The sequence below is a fragment of the Antedon mediterranea genome, chromosome 11 (genome assembly GCF_964355755.1).
Source record: "Antedon mediterranea chromosome 11, ecAntMedi1.1, whole genome shotgun sequence".
In the NCBI taxonomy this organism is placed as follows: domain Eukaryota; kingdom Metazoa; phylum Echinodermata; class Crinoidea; order Comatulida; family Antedonidae; genus Antedon; species Antedon mediterranea.
Genome location: NC_092680.1, coordinates 16,286,351 through 16,303,724, shown reverse-complemented (window position 1 = coordinate 16,303,724; position 17,374 = coordinate 16,286,351). Strand labels below are relative to the sequence as shown.

At 32.9% G+C, this 17,374-nt stretch overlaps 1 protein-coding gene across 2 annotated transcripts; it reads right to left on the bottom strand.

The window, feature by feature from the left end:
* Positions 1-11,202: 11,202 nt before the first annotated feature.
* Positions 11,203-15,598, bottom strand: LOC140062419 (uncharacterized). Of its 2 annotated transcripts, none has more exons than XM_072108630.1 (4): positions 15,503-15,598; positions 14,525-14,595; positions 14,181-14,370; positions 11,203-13,949 (listed from the first exon to the last, which is right to left on the bottom strand). In XM_072108630.1, exons 3-4 carry the CDS (start codon positions 14,354-14,356, stop codon positions 12,581-12,583), a joined length of 1,545 nt encoding a protein of 514 aa, XP_071964731.1. In that variant the 5' UTR covers positions 14,357-14,370; positions 14,525-14,595; positions 15,503-15,598; the 3' UTR covers positions 11,203-12,580. The 2 variants fall into 2 exon arrangements, with proteins under 2 accessions (XP_071964731.1, XP_071964732.1); XM_072108631.1 differs by having other exon boundaries at positions 14,525-14,655; positions 15,503-15,594.
* Between the last annotated feature and the right edge of the window lie 1,776 nt (positions 15,599-17,374).

Genomic DNA, 17,374 nt, shown 5'->3' with positions numbered 1-17,374 from the left:
CAGCCCCATCATGGTTGATAAGAAAATTTGGAAAAAAATACCTACTCGATGGCCGGAAATGGCACTTAATTTAAAATATGAAATCAAAATATATTTATTAGTGTCTCCATGATCTTAGCCCACCATAGTTCGAAAATGGCAATTATAATTTAAAATAGGAAATCAAAATATATATTAATTGTGTCTCCAGGACCTCAACCCCACCATGGTTGGGGCTGAGGTAAGAAAATATGAAAAAAATAGAGCTGCTCACTCAATGGCCGGAAATGGCACTTAATTTCAAATGTGAAATAAAAATATATTTATCAGTACCTCTAGGATCTTAGCCCATGATAGTTTTGAAAGTGCCAATTATAATTTAAAATAGGAAATAAAAATATATATTAAGTGTTTCGAGGACCTCAGCCCCACCATGGTTGGGGCTGAGGTAAAACAAATTGGAAAAATAGAGCTGCTAGATGGCCGGAAATTGCACTTAATTTTAAATAAAAATGTATAAGAGTCCCTAGGACCTCGCCCCATCATGGTCACTGAGAGGTGAAGAACATTTTGAAATATAGGGTTGCTACGACGATGCAAATGGAACATAATTTGAAATATGGAAAACAAATTCTCTAGAAGAAATTCTTTTTAAAATTAGAGCTTCTAGTTACCGGAAATTGCCATTTTAAGGGTTGGGGTAGGGGTGTGGCCGCTTATAATTATGAACTGAAAAAACAAAACCCCTTTCATAATGTTTTCGTTCAATTGTCTCTATATCTGGGGATCCAATAACCCGCATGGTCTCTGAAATAGAGCAACATAATTGGCCAATAGCTAGCCTCTTCGGATTTGTTGTGCTGCCTATATCGCACACACGGTAGTTTTCGAGCAGCCTTCCTATCCGAAGAGTCGATGAAGTCCGAAACGAAAGGATGGAAGAACTATTGTACGGAAAACCCGAACAGATCTGTTTTTTTACGATATGATATTGTGTAAGGTGATATGTATTAACAAAATATTTTATTTTTGTTCTGTGGTATATTATTTTTTTGGTTGTTCAAAAAACACAAAATTATGCCAGATTATGCTAAAAACGGCTAAATAATGCCGCGGCATTATGCCAGATGCCGTGGGCCTCCAAATAATGCCAAAAAGCATAATAATGCCAGAAATGGCAACTATGTATGACCACGTCGACAAAAAAGTTACTGTATTATTGCAGTTCCGGATGGCTGCCCACAGACGGTTTTAATGGCGCCCTCGCATGGTAGTAGACAGCCATATATATGGCTCTGGTAGTAGACCTAATTAATTTATACTTTAAAAAAAATGTTTATTAGTGATATTTCATCCGTTTGAATAATAACATCATACAATACTATTTACAACATTTCTATTTCCATACAAGTATGGATGGACATCAATTATATGTGTGAATTTCATTTTTTAATTAAAAAAATAATGATCATTTTATTAAGATTTTCGTTATGATTGAATAGCAAAGAAAGAGGAGAGCTATTTAAAAATGAATGACAATGATTCATTTTTTCTTATGAGCGCGCATAATTTTGATATTAGGCCTACTTTGCCTGATATCAAATTATGTTAACTTCGCCTTTATTAGGAGACACAATTAATTGTTTTTTAAAGTTCTGATTGTGTATTTTGTTTGTTATGTTGCTAATTACCTTTTTGGTGTTATAATTTGATCAAATTTATTTTGATGTATTAATAAAGTTGATAATAAATTGAATTGAAATAATGTTCGTAAGTCTTCATATAATATATTTTACTACCAACACATGTTTGTAAAAACATGCAATCAAATGCACAAAACACACATCTATATATAAATTATGGTTAATTCTGACATAGGCGAGCACAATGCAAAAACTTCGGTACAAATCTCCGCCTTGGATACCTACCTTATCTATCATGAGATGTACCGCGAAACGTAGATTTGATAACATTAGTGTACACGTGTTCACGCCGACGCTATTGTTCCATATTTATATCTTAGGAAGATATTATAAAGAGTTTTTTAACAACATTTATGATTTCAACATTAGATTTTCCTCTCAATTTCAATTCTTCCCGGTCAAAGTAATTTCCGGGTTTAAGATAAGTTCACCTTGCAACAACCTTAGTTTCAAATATTTTCTCTCTTTTAAACACAAGGGAGCAGTTAAAATAATAGATTTGACCCTAAAGGTGACTGGAAACAGGCACTTTCCATCAATCAATACAGTGTCCCTTTGGAAGACGAAACATAATTATGTCAGAATTAACCATAATTTATATATAGATACCGCGCGTGTTTGAAGGTACAGTAGTTAAATAATAGGAATTATACTGCCCCGATAGCTGAGTTTTATTGAGTAAGCTTGCAGGAATAACTGTAGGCTATCTTCCTGTGTCCCATTAGGACCAAGATGTCTGCCCATGTTGCAAGCCGTAATGTCTTCTTTCTTGGGCCCACTCTGTCACGGCAGTTAGTTTCAAAAGATGATTAAATTAAATAATGTATTAATAATTATTAGGATGGTATTCATTTGAATAAACGCCTCTCAAATAAAACATCACTTTGAATAATAAACCCTCCCCCCCCCCCTCCCCAACCCAACTATCTAATAAACGTCCATCCACATATTTATAATAACATAATTATACTATTTGTAGTAGAATTCACCGCACTGTTATCTACAATTTACCAAGCATTTGTTATTCTTTTTTAGCACTTTTCATATCTATTAGAGGATTTCATTTGATTATAGGCCTAAATGTTACCATATTATTAAAACTAAAAAATTTAACACATATCCCTCGAATAAGCACCTCCCTCAAATGACCTCCGCCTCCCCAAAGGGCCCTACCAAACAATAAAAACTATACTTTAAAATGTTATTAATCATCTAAAACACTGTGATACAAAGTAGTTTAGTTTTACGAATGTCAAGCATTTTCAATAATGGTAACCGACAGAAAACGTATAAGGAGAACATTATCATTCCGAGAACCATCGTCTACACTTCCTAGAGGGGGAGCGAGCGAAGCGAGCTCACCCTCTATTTATGTCTAATTTGCACAATCTTTACAATAATCGCCAGACTGTCGAGAGGTTATAATGTAGTTTTGTGTATCTGTAATCTTTCTATATTTTTAGCAGGAATTTTTTACTTTCTATAATTCTAGCAGTAGTTACTCAAAAAGTAATTGGCCGATTTTCATTTTTATTTTAGAGTGGAGTATTCTGTAGAGGCCTAATTACATAGCGACCGTTTCGTTATTTTATTCCCCCCCCCACCCACCCCCACACTATACTATATACGTCGTTTTATAGTGTAGTATTTGGGACGGATAATTATAATATTTAATTTGTTTGCATTGCGTTAGATTTTACGTTTATACATTTAAAAAAAAAACTATGCAACGAATACTGATAACAGATACGTCGTTTTATAGTGTAGTATTTGGGACGGATAATTATAATATTTAATTTGTTTGCATTGCGTTAGATTTTACGTTTATACATTTAAAAAAAAACTATGCAACGAATACTGATAACAGAACATTTATTAGACCTACTCTTTAAAAGTAGAGAAGAAATAGAATGCAACATATTATGTCTATCTCTCTCAAAGAAGCACAAACGAATACCCACACTCTCCATATAAAAAAAAAGACACCCAACACTTCACTGGGACTTTTTAACCGTTAGCCATTTCATTATAAAGTGTTTTGTAATATAGAATAAGATTTGATATAAGTCGATAGCTATATATTTTTGATAAGTGTTGCCCATCACGTAACACCAATGAACCCAGTTACACCAAATATAGAACAAAATCCGCCGATGCTACGCTACATGACAACAATTAACAATTCGATCGCCGCAACAAAGTGTCAGGTACTTCCAATGGATCTAAAAATCTTATTTGTCTACAGTAAATGTTCAATTCGCACGACATCAGTGTCATTTCATGACTTCAAATAATGTCATTGAAGCTTAATGTGTAGCATATAATACTAGTAGTGACTCAAATGATACATGACGTCATAATTATGTATAGGCCTACTAAAAGCGGCCCATTACCTATTACACTTGTAAAACAATAATTTCAAAGTTATAAAGGAAAAGAAAAGCTGCCATACATTTTTCATAACATTCATTTTACGCTGGAATTTCCAAATTTGCTGGTGGTTCTGACATACGCATGTGCAACAAAATATTAAGATTCACGTCAAGGGAAAATTATTTAATATGACTGTCCATCCGGTAAAGTCAGATATTAATACGCCAATTTGATCAGTCAGCGCTATGGGAATATGCAACGCACTCAGTGGACAAGGAAGTAGGCCTACGCTGAACAAGTTTGAAATAGATTGAATGATCAATTTAGTCACGTCACACAGTTTGCAGAATAAGTCCCGCTTTTCAAAGTTTAGGGTCAACAGCGAGTCATATTCTCATCGAAATATTAGGCCCACTATTATTCCATGTATCTTATTATTACAATAATAATAAACCTATTGGTTACTATACTCTTACTTCTACAGTATTAAATGGACATGCATGGTTATACATTTTTTAAATAACAAGCGATCATATCCGAGGGTAGGCCTAAACGATTAATAAAACAAAATGTATAAAAACAATTATAAATAAGTTTAGATTGGTGTTCTTCTTGACCTCGAAAATGAAAAAGAACGGCGGACAAGAACACCAAAAGAGGAAAGAAGTTGTACAGTTGGTAACAACAATTAAATTGAAAACGAGTTTCATATTTTATTACAACGTCCTTTATATAATTAGGCCTACTTCCATCCTTTTACTTCAAATTCTCTTCTGTATATTTTTATTAATGTCAAGTAAAACAGAAAATATATATTTTAACCTTGCTAAGTTCATTTACATTGTTTATATAAGGCACTTTATTTAACGCACACATTGGTTTATTTTATTGTTAATATTTATATTTATGTATTCGGGGAATGTTCCTACGAGTATAGAGAAAATGGGAAAATACAAGAGAATGATGAAAACAGGGTGTGGTAACTAGAAAGAAATATTAAAACTTTAAAATTTACACAATAATATTACTACTAAATTGAATTGATCTTGTTATTAAATTAATGTCAGGACAATGAAACAAAATAAATAACCAGCAATGAGGATAAATTGCATATAAAAAAAAGATGTAGAATCAACAATCAACAGACACTATGATTAAAATTATATTGATCATATAAGAAATATTTCTTACAAAAAAACGCTGCTCGACATTTTAAAATTAATCATTGTTCTTTCTTCAGATATATTTATGATTAATTATTAAAACTAGATGGCACGCTCGCTTCGCTCGCGTACCATCTAGGTCGTGCCCACAGATGGTTCTCGAATACACAGTACTTCCAGCGAGAAAAAAATGGAGATTTCAAATGTACGTACTGCAGGACTATAATACATTGTCGTTTACAGAAACGAATAAATATACACAATGATTTATGTAGTCAACCAAAATTAGCACCCTGGGAATTACTTCCGAGAGAGAGAGAGAGAGAGAGCGAAACAAAATGAGTCAAATTTTTTTATTTGGACTCATTTAAACAAACCCAATTTGTGTTTTGTATGTAACATTAGGCCTAAGGGTTGAGGGATGGGGGAAGAAGATCGGTACAAAGAGGAAACATTTTAAAAAATATTCTTATCCACTCAGTAACGAAATATTGTTTTTAATGTTTTATAGGCCTATAAATAATATACCACTAAATACAGTAAAACATTTACGATTTAATACTTTGTTAAAACTCTCACTGTCATAGTCGATTGAAATAGTAAAGTACATGTAACGATACACCCTACGACGTTTATATATTTTTAAATTATTAATTAATACAAACGTTGAGAAGCAACTGTCAGTAATAACGTTTATTTATTTGTATATTATACTCACAGTAATATAGTTTATTTGTATATTTGTTTATATTATATCTAACAGTACCAACACTCACACAGTAAGAAATTTGCGATTCAAATTGGGATCAAAAGTGGTTAATACCTTAACAGTATTGTACAGCATTGCAATACTATTTATGTTTATTCTCCAAGGGGGCCCATAAATCTAAATCTATACCTGTATGGTTAAACCAAATAATTTGGAATGTTCCATTCATCACAAATCAATACATTTGTAAAAACGTATATTACGTGTATCAAAATAGCATTTTTTAAAGAAAATCGGCCTGTCTTCAACATTATGATGCTGTACTCGAACTGTTCAACCGGTTTTCAGCTATTAAAAACAATTATCGTAGGAGGAGATAGGAAAATGCGAAGTGTCCTCGTATTATTGTGTGCGGGTATTTTTCAAATTGACATCCATTAGACAGTGTATACCACGATCGGAAAACACCCCTATTTGGGGAAAATCGTTGAACCTAAATTCGTTTTAATCGTCAATAACTAATTATCGAACTCAATTTAATTAGTAAACAGGGTTACATCAGGCGGTTAAAATCAGTACCGAAAGTACGAACCAACTTTATATACCATCGAGTAAACATTCTAGAAATAACGCACGATTTACCGATTTTTGCCCTTACGTAAATTTATATATAGAAGATGTCCTTTAATCGCAAAAATACATACAAATCAAAGATACTAGTTCTTTAATTATGAATCACATGCCCATTTCAAAACGGTCAATTAAACTGTCGGCCTCAGATACTATAAATGGTACTTCTTCGGAATTAGTTATGAGTAGTCCTCATGGGACGTAGCTGGCTAGAGCAGCAGCGTAAAAAATCAAGCATACTATGGAACTATTATCGGAGGATGTGGTATCTTCAAGATCAAAACACAATTCAAGTCGGGTCTCTCCCAACGACCCTTTAGGATTTGCGCCGTATTCGAGGATATGATGTCATTTTCAAAGGGGCTGGCATAGCCTCGATCCCGGATCCAACAGATGCTGAGCTCCGGAAACAAGCAAGTACCGTAACAAAGTAAGTGGTGCTTTATGTTACAAAATAGAAAACAAAGTATTTGTATGTGGCATATTATTAATATAATTACATTGCAAATTAAGCTCTGAACGACTATACTCAAATGAGGTTCTGAACAGTAGGATGATGATGATGAACATACAGAGAAAAAGGAAAAAAACCCAACACTTCACTGGAGCCTCCTGCAAGTATCATAGACGTGTCCCCCATACGTTTTTTATTTATTTGAAGCCTATCACGTTACTCCCAGGAACGGTAAATTCCTGTAAGACACGTGACATGGCTACATTAACAAGCAGAAGTACCGCAACAAAGTGTCAGGTACCCTTATCTAGTTTAATGATTGTATTTGTCGACAGTAATTATTCAATTCGCAAATCATCAGTGTTATTAATTTGTGTGACTATAATAATTAAAAAATACTTAATGTGTATTTGGATGTTACTAAAATACAGCATAATTAAATGTTTCTTTAAGACGTAAATCAGGCGTCTTTTAAAACGCAATGGTTTTAAATTCCACAATCAATATAAATCAAACATATAAATATTCAAATTCAATTTTTATCGTTATCGATTACATTGACAACATTGATGCAATTCAAAATTTGGAATTTCCAAGTTCGCCGATTAATCCATACGCATGTGCAGCAATCGTCATAATAGAGTGATCTAACCAGGGAGTCAACTCCCTGATCTAACGTTACAAATAAGATTAAAATGCACGGTTATCTGTAACATCTTTCTAATATAAAAGCATATCTTTCCATACTATTATAATTCTTTATTTTTACATCATTTGTTACAAAGGTATATTTTTATTCAGCCAGAAAAAATAGACAAAACAGTAGGCCTACATCATTTCTTCAGATAAAAGTTCACTAAACCATAAAAACGGCAAAAAATTTGTATTTTCTAGAATATCGTTCCTACATCTGAACTTCATTTCTTCATAAATCAATATAAACATGTAATTCTTGTTTAGCTTTCTTTTACGTTAGAGAAAATTTCAAGGAATGTCAAAGGTAAAAACATCCGATGAACTTGATGACTGTGTTTGTAATTTTAATCTTCTGTCTTGTTCTTGTACTATTATTCTCTAATATTTTAAAGACAAGGTCTTCAAAATTAATAGTACTGCGACGAGGAATAAAATGGATGTTTCAGTCAAATAAAGCACAATCATACAAATACCAATTACTATAGGCCTACAAAAAAGACACCCGACACTCCACTGGGACTTGTCATTCACATAGCTGTTTCTTTATGGTATTTAACGTGTATAGAATAAGTATAAGTAAAGCTTGATATTTGATATAAGTCAGTAGCTAATGTTTGCAAGTATTGCTCAAACGTCGCGTAAACACCAATGAATTCAGTTACACCCACAGAACAAAACTCATCGATACTACGCTGCACGGGATTACAATAATCACAGTCGCCGCAACAAAGTGTCAGGATACCATCAATTGATTTAAAAATCGTATTTATGTATCTTAAATGTTCAATTCGCACGTATTCAGTGTCATTTCATATTTCAAATCATTTCATTGAAGCTTAATTTGTAGCATATAATAGGGGACTCAAATGATACAATGACGTCATATACCTATTCTGTGAGCGGCCTATATTACCTATTTCACTTGTAAAACAATAATTCAATATTGTGAAAAGTTAGGAAGGAAAAGAAAAGCTCACATACATATTCATAACATTTTACGGACACGACGTAGGCCTATTGTGCGTAGGCTATTATGTCGAAAATAATGATCCAAAATTAATAATCTGGAAATTCCAAATACAGCAAGTGGTTCTGAACTACGCATGTGCAACAAATATCATCGATTCACGTCAAGGGAATATTCGACATGACTCTCCGGCATCCGGTCAATGAGATTGAGATACGCCAATTTGACGTTTCATGAGGGGTCCCAACTTATGTACTAAAATAAATATCGAATCCCGGTCAGCGCTATGAATATACAACGCACAGTGGATCGACAGGGCACTCTGAACAGTGCGGAACAGTTGAGATAGATTGACTGATCAATGTATTCACACTGTTTGCAGAGTAATCCCGCTTTTTTTAGGATCAACTTCTCATCGAAATATTACATCGTACTTGTATTATTATAATAATCAACTTATATGTTACTATTAACTGGACTCCTGCATATGAATGTATAATATATTGTGCGTCAGTTTCTTAATAATAAACTTTTAAGTTACTAATAAATGGACATAATGATGCCTAATATATTAGGCCTATTATGTATCAATTTTTTAAATAACAAGCGATCCTAGGGTAAAACAAATAATAAATTATATCAGTAATAACATTAAAATACCTAAACAAAATAAAAGGTTATTTGCATTGAATCTATAAAGCCAGTTTTTGCTTACATTTTCGATCCGATTTCTAATTTTCTCTGTCACAGCTGATCTACTATACACGATTCACTTCACTGTGAACTTTTCAATGAATATGGCGAAAATGAAGGAAGAAAGGCGATTTTTATTTGTGTATACCTTTTGGTCAAAAGAAAGCAACAATTTGATTTTAGTTCAGATGTCCAATAGTTTTTGGGTAACGATTAGTCGCGAAAAAATGACGAATAATTGCATTTGTTAACCTTTCTTGGCCAATACGAACGAAGTAGGTTTTTACATGTATCATTTGTAAAACATTATTTATTTATGTGGTTTGCCTCGTATTTAGGCCATGTTTTAATACTGCTGTACAGATAAAATCTTAAGAAAACAAATTGGAAAATTGTTACAATAACCAATAACAGACCTACGAATTATCAACATTGCATACAAAAAAAAAAAGTTTAATAATGACCTATACAGGCTCATAGTATTTTATGTAAAGAGGATAACTGGAAAAGAAATGTTAACATTTTAAAATTTACAAATATATTACTAATAAATTGAATTGATCTTGTTATTAAATTAACAAAGAAAAAATTGCATAACAAACAGATGTAGAATGAACAGATATGTATGATTAAAGTGTATAATTGATCATTAATACTGAAAGAATAAAAGTGGTGTTTCACGCCACAAAAAATAGTTTGTATATGGCATACTTAATTACATTTTGAAAGCACTGAACATAAAAATAAAAAAACCAACACTTCACTGGAGCCTCCTGCAAGTATCATAGACCTTGGATAAATTTAGTTTGTAAAGCTTTTGATTGAAGCCCATCACGCTACTCCGAGGAAGTGTGAAATTCCTTGGCGACACGTGACATGGCAACATTTTAACAAGCAGAAGTACCGCAACAAAGTGTCGGCACCCTTGCTTAGTTTAATGATTGTATTTGTCTACAGTGATTATTCAATTCGCAAATTATCAGTATTATTTTTATTTGTGGGACTATAACAATACCATTACTTAATAATAATTTGGATGTTACTAAATGTACAGCATAATTAATTTTGTTTTTAAGCCTAGGCAGAGACAAGGCGTCTAAAAAGCAAATTATTTTTAATTCAGTAACCAAATAAACAAACATATAAATATTCATATACAATTTGTGTCGCTATTGAGTACAATTTAACAACAATGATGGAATTCAATGCAATATTTGTAATTTCCAAGTTCGCCGATTGATCCAAAATACGCATGTGCAGAAATCGTCATAGAGTGATGACGTTACAAATAATATTATAATGCGCGGTTTACCTGTAACGTCTTTTTAATAATATAAAAGCATGACTTTCCTTTATATCCATACTACACTGTATTATAATTCTTAATTTTTTAATCATTTGTTGCAAAGATATATTTTATTCAGCCATAAAAATAGACATCTAATTAGATAAAAATTCACTGAAAGCGTGAAAAAAAAAGGTATTTTCTAGATTTCGATCCTACGTTGAACTTGTTTCTTTATAAAAAAAACTATAAACATGCAATTCTTGTTTGTCAAAGATAAAAAAATATTGTAGCATATAAATTAATGTTTTATTATTTTCTTAATATTTTTACAGTGCATAATTATAATTTCTTCTGACAATTTATTCGACTTTGATAGTTCTTGCTTCTTATGATTTACTTATAATAACTGTTTTAAATTTAATAATGTATACATTAAGCCTATAATGTATCTTCATATATATCATATATTCACAATATTATATTAAAAACATGGTTTCATGTTTAATTTAAGGGAACAAACTACATTTTATTAAAAAAAAAGGTTTTTACATATAACACAATGAATGAACTGGTTTAATGTTAATGTTTAAAGTTAGACTGTATGCATCATTTTACAAAACGATTACAAACCACTTGTAGGGAAAGTGTCTTTAATTATTATAAAATGGAACAGAAAACTTGTTCACATGTGGAGTCACATGACTTGGGTGAGGTTGGGCCTTGTGTATTGCGCATTATATTCAAAAGGCTGTGCCAAGACTTTAAGCTACAGAGTGTGATGTGACAAGTAAAGGCGGAATCGAGGTTATGATGATGATTGTATGTTGTGATAATGGACATAAGCAATGGAACGTACAGCATATTTAGAGATCAGGCCTGAATCAATTTTTGTTTTGCTGGGTTTTTTTAAAATTTGTACATGTTTAAAAACAAGGCCATATACATGGCTGCAGTCGCGTGCTCAAGTTAGTGTTTACCGACCAACCGGCCGACCGACATAGTTAGCTGTAGAGTCGCGTTGCACGCGACTAAAAAGTATGGCAAAATACATTTTGAAGCGATAGAGCGTTTGTGTTTTTCCTTAGTGTATTTAGTGTATGACAAACGTTTAAATTGTCCCAACGTCTGCTTTTTGCGACGTGAAGGCGATTCACATCCAGCTGTGTTACTGGTAAACACATTTCACCAGATGCTATATGTACTTTTCTTTTTATTTATGTAATGGTAATCTCTTCCTCAATATCTTCTTTTTCTGACGACCTCAACAATGATTGCAATTTTATTATTTTCGGCTTTTCTTTCTCACTAATCGTTTCCTCATGAGTAACTCTTTAGGCCTTTTGTCTGCAGTTTTATTCTGCTAGACTTTCTTTTCATACAAATAGTTTCCACAATATCTTCTTTCTCAAATGATCTCGACTGTGTTTTATTGTGTTCGGCCTTTCTTTCACACTAATCGTTTCTTTATTAGTAACTTTAGGCCTTGTGTCTGCAATTTTATTCTAACTATAGATCTTCTTTTCTTAACAATATTGTCCACAATGACTTCTTTTTCTTATGTTCGTAATTTTATTCTACCTCGCCCTTTTTTTTAATCCATAAGGTCATCAGATTCTTACTAATATTTTCCAAAATATCTTCTTTTTCTGATGAACTTGTGTGTCTGCAATTTTATTCTAGGCTTATTATGTCTTCCTTTTTTCATAATAGTTTCCATATGGTTATCTTCGTCAGTTGAACTTGACCGTGTTTGTCTTTTTGGTGATGTAAAATTCTTTGAAAGGTCATCTTCATCAAATGAACTGTTATTTTAGGCCTACTACTACTTTTTTTTACTAATCTTCATAAGGTCATTTTCTTCTGATGTAATTTAATTCTGCTCTGCTTCTTTTTCTTAATCCATAAGGTCATCTTCCTCAGATGAACTAAAATTGTGTCTGCAATTTTATTCTGCTAGATCTTCTTTTCTTACTGATATTTTCCACAATATCAGACGTATCTTCTTTTGCCTTTATTCTGGTAGATCTTCTTTCCTTACTAATAGCTTCTACAATATCTTCTTTTTCTGATGAACTTGACTGTGTTTGTAATTTAATTCTACTCTGTCTTTCTTTCTTATTAGCTTCCATAAGGTCATCTTCATCAGAGGAACTTAAATGTGTCCGCAATTTCGTACGAGGCCTACTATGTCTTCCTTTTTTCCTAATGGTCTCCATGAGGTCATCTTCGTCAGAAGAACTTGACAGCGTTTGTAATTTTAATCTTCTGTGTCTTTTTTTCTTAATAGCTTCCATAAGGTCATCTTCATCAGATGAACTTGACTGTGTCTGTAATTTTATTCTAGGCCTATTATGTCTTCTTTTTTCCCTAATAGTCTCCATAAGGTCATCTGCGTCAGATGAACTTGACTGTGTTTGTAATTGTAATCTTTTCTGTCTTTTAGTTGCACCAATATTTTCTACAAGGTACTCTTCATCAGATGAACTTGACTGTGTCTGCAATTTTAATCTTCTTTGTCTTTTTGTTGCACCAATATTTTCTACAAGGTCCTCTTCATCAGATGAACTTGACTGTGTCTGCAAATTTAATCTTCTACGGCGTTTTGGTGATGTAAATTCCTCTACAAGGTCCTCTTCCTCTGATGAGCTTGATGACTGTGTTTGTAATTTTAATCTTCTGTGTCTTGTTCTTGCACTAATATTCTCCACTACATGGTCCTCTTCATCAGATGAACTTGACTGTGTCTGCAATTTTAATCTTTTACGGCTTTTTGGTGATGTAAATTCCTCTACAAGGTCCTCTTCCTGTGATGAGCTTGATGACTGTGTTTGTAATTTTAATCTTCTTTGTCTTGTTCTTGCACTAATATTTTCCAATACATGGTCTTCTTCATCTGACAAACTTAATTGTTTTAACAATTTTATTCTTCTTCGTCTCGTATTTATAGTAATATTTTCTACCCGGATGTTTTCATCTGAAGAACTTGACTGTGCATGTGAATTTAATCTTCTTCCTTTACGACAAACAACTGATGGCTTGCTTTTTCTAGATGTTTTCCTGAGTTTGTAATTTGTTTGCTTAATCGAATTACCAGATTTTTCATAAATTTTTCCCAAACAAAGTGATTTTCTTTTCCCACTTATTTGTTTACATTTCCGTTTTGTTACAGATTTATTGGTTTCTTCATACAATATTTCCCAGTCATCTGATTCACTTGAGTATTTGACAAACTCCAGCAATTCGTCATCATCTTCACTTAATACTAGACCATCACTGTTGTTGTACCGGTTTCTTCTGCAAAAGAGAAAGCAACAACTTTGATTGATAACAAGCAATCTAAAACAATTAACTTTGAATAATGCTTTCTGTATTATTAGATTACTGTACTTAAAAGTGTTAAAATGTATTTATCCTAGTGATAAAATAATGAAAGTAGACGAATCTACCAGAATTTCCTTACCGGTTGACCAGACTTATTCTTTGGCAGAAGGCATGCAACAAACTATTATGCGTAAGTAAACTTACTCAGGAATAAAGCTGTTGATAAGCTTCCGTGGCCTTAAACTTGAAATTGACTTTCTTGGTGTATATTTATCAATTGTGGCAAGGTATTCTCTTGTAGTTGGCATTTGAAAGACATAACTTTGTTTCTTTTTTAACCTCTCAGAACTCCTACATTTGGAAATTCTTGTGTTGTCCATTTTCTTTAATTAACCTGTATTTATAAGAAACACCATTAGAATGTTTTTTATTGGTTAAATAAAATGAATGAATAGAAGAACAAGTAGAGTTCTTTGTTAAGTTAGTTTTAAAGTTTGTGTTAGTCTGTGATGTAGAAGATTTGAAAAAATAAAAAGAAATTTAATTACCGTAATTATTAACAAAAATGTCTTCTGGTCGTCTCTAATGATGAGCGATTGTCCGTCAGTCAGGTAGTGCACTAAAAAAACATATACACTCTAGGTTATAATATTATAAGTGCATTCGATCCAACTCGGCTCTGGAATGCAAAAAGCGAAGCGAATTGATATTGTTATAAATATATTATTTTTTATAAATACATTTTTTTTTAACTGTAATCTAATAATATCTATCGAATATAGGTATATCTAAGAATATTTGATTCATTCTGGAAACATCCTTGTTTGCGTCAAAATATAGGCCTAATTTAACAAACACATACTGAGACTAACATCACAACTAACTAATAATTATAGGCCTACATCAACTAAACAAAAAAAATTGTATTGTCTATTGAATTATCCGTTTTATTGTCTAAGCCTATGTGTAGACCTACGGCAATAAACACTAATCAACTTCACGGAGATATGAACACTTTTAATAAAAAATGGCGCTAGGCCTAACCTTACTAATCCTGCTATTATAATATTAACTAGTATTACTAATACCATAGAGATTCACTATAATATCTCTATGCTAATACTATAGCACTTTTTGCATTACATGTAACATACTTTAATTAATGGATGGGGCCGAGTTGACCGATTAGTATTTTAAGACGATCGGGTACAAACGCGTGCGGACGTTCAGGCCCAACTTTGTGGACGTTCGGGTTCAACGCCCGGGACGATCGGGCCAAAAGTATAAGACGATCGGGCACATACAAAAATGGGACCGATCGGCTCAATAATGATCCCGGTCGTCCGTGGCCCCGATCGTCTGTTCGGATCCCCGTCTGTTCACCGGCCTATCTAGCCTAGCCTAGGCCTAGGCCTTTTCTAGCTGAGTCTAGGCCTACGTCCTACTACTACTAGCCTAGGCCTAGTAGTCTAGATATAGCTAGACTAGCTGTGGTCGAATTATTTACACCTATGCATTATACATACCGAAAACAATCAAATTAAATACAGTATAACATAGAAAAAATCAGATGTTTAGAGGATATTTCAGAGAGCGTCATTCTGACTGCTGGAGCATTCTCTACTTCTACGGAGCGCCATTTATGCCTTTATTTACTTCCGAAATAGAAATAGTACTACGGTAACTGGTTCAGTGGACCAAATTTAGCACTGATGGTGCACAGTGATATAAAATAGAAATAAGTCACTAATTTTAATATCTTTTCGTATGTTAATACACTGTGTTCAAGTGGACCCAATTTGGCGCCAGTGTGGAGCACAGTGATATAAAATAGAAACAACTGTCACTGAATTTTAATATCTTTTTTCGTATGTTAATAAATAGGCCTACACTGTGCTCAAGTGGACCCAATTTTGCACCAGGGGAGCACAGTGATATAAAATAGAAATAAGTCACTGAATGTTAATATATTTTCGTGTGTTAATACACTGCAGGTACACTGTGCTCAAGTGGACCCAATTTGGAGCCAGGGGAGCACAGTGATATAAAATAGAAATAAGTTACTGAATTTTAATATCTTTTCATATTTAAAACACTGTGCTCAAGTGGACCCAATTTGGAGCCAGGGGAGCACAGTGATATAAAATAGAAATAAGTTACTGAATTTTAATATCTTTTCATATTTAAAACACTGTGCTCAAGTGGACCCAATTTGGAGCCAGGGGAGGGAGCACAGTGATATAAAATAGAAATAAGTCACTGAATGTTAATATATTTTTGTATTTAAAACACTGTGCTCAAGTGGACCCAATTTGGAGCCAGGGGAGCACAGTGAATTAAAATTGAAATAAGTCACTGAATGTTAATATATTTTCGTATGTTAATACACTGTGCTCAAGTGGACCCAATTTAGCGCCAGGGGAGCAGTGATATAAAATAGAAATAAGTCACTGAATGTTAATATATTTTCGTGTATTAATACACTGTGTTCAAGTGGACCCAATTTGGAGCCAGGGGAGCACAGTGAATAGAAATAAGTTACTGAATTTTAATATCTTTTCGTATGTTAATACGAGCACAGTGATATAAAATAGAAATAAGTCACTAATTTTAATATCTTTTCGTATGTTAATACACTGTGCTCAAGTGGACACAATTTGGCGCCAGTGTGGAGCACAGTGATATAAAATAGAAACAATTCTCACTGAATTTTAATATCTTTTCGTATGTTAATACACTGTGCTCAAGTGGACCCAACGGTCCTTGTGTTTCGTCTGGAGTTGGAACCAGGCATATGGAAGCTCTGAAGTTCAGTTATCAACTTTATGCTTTAAAATCCAATCATCAACTTCATGCAAGATCAAGTCATAAACGTTATGCTTTAAATAAAAACATAAACTTATAACGATATTTGAAAATACAATATCAACTAATTTAAATCCACTATTTTAGGTAGCTAACAAATTGCAAATAATTTGGAACATGTAAAAAAAAAATTAAATTAATATGATCATTAATCAATCATAAGCATGTTAATAGGGCTAATTATTTGTAGATTTTGTATTGTAGCGCACAGTGGTAAACTTAATCATTGAGCACAGTGATAATAAATAGGATTTAGTTTAGCACTTTACGATACTATACCCATTTTGGTGGTACTTGAGCAGTGATAATAAAAAAGGATCTAGTTTTAGCACTGTGCGCTACTATACCTATTTTTTTTGTACTTGAGCACAGTGATAATAAATTGGATTTCGTTTAGCACTGTGCGCCACTATAATCAATTGGGTTGTACTTGCGCACAGTGATAATGAATAGGATCTAGTTTAACACTGTGCGCTACCATACCCATTTTGATTGTACTTACGCACAGTGATAATAAATAGGATCTAGTTTAG

What these genes read in the sequence shown, in the direction of transcription:
- LOC140062419 (XM_072108630.1), bottom strand. Translation starts at nt 14,356, where the DNA reads ATGGACAACACAAGAATTTCCAAATGTAGGAGTTCTGAGAGGTTAAAA. An exon ending in ATCAACAGCTTTATTCCTGA is followed by an intron (nt 13,950 to 14,180) that starts GTAAGTTTACTT and finishes TCTCTTTTGCAG; the next exon opens with AAGAAACCGGTACAACAACA.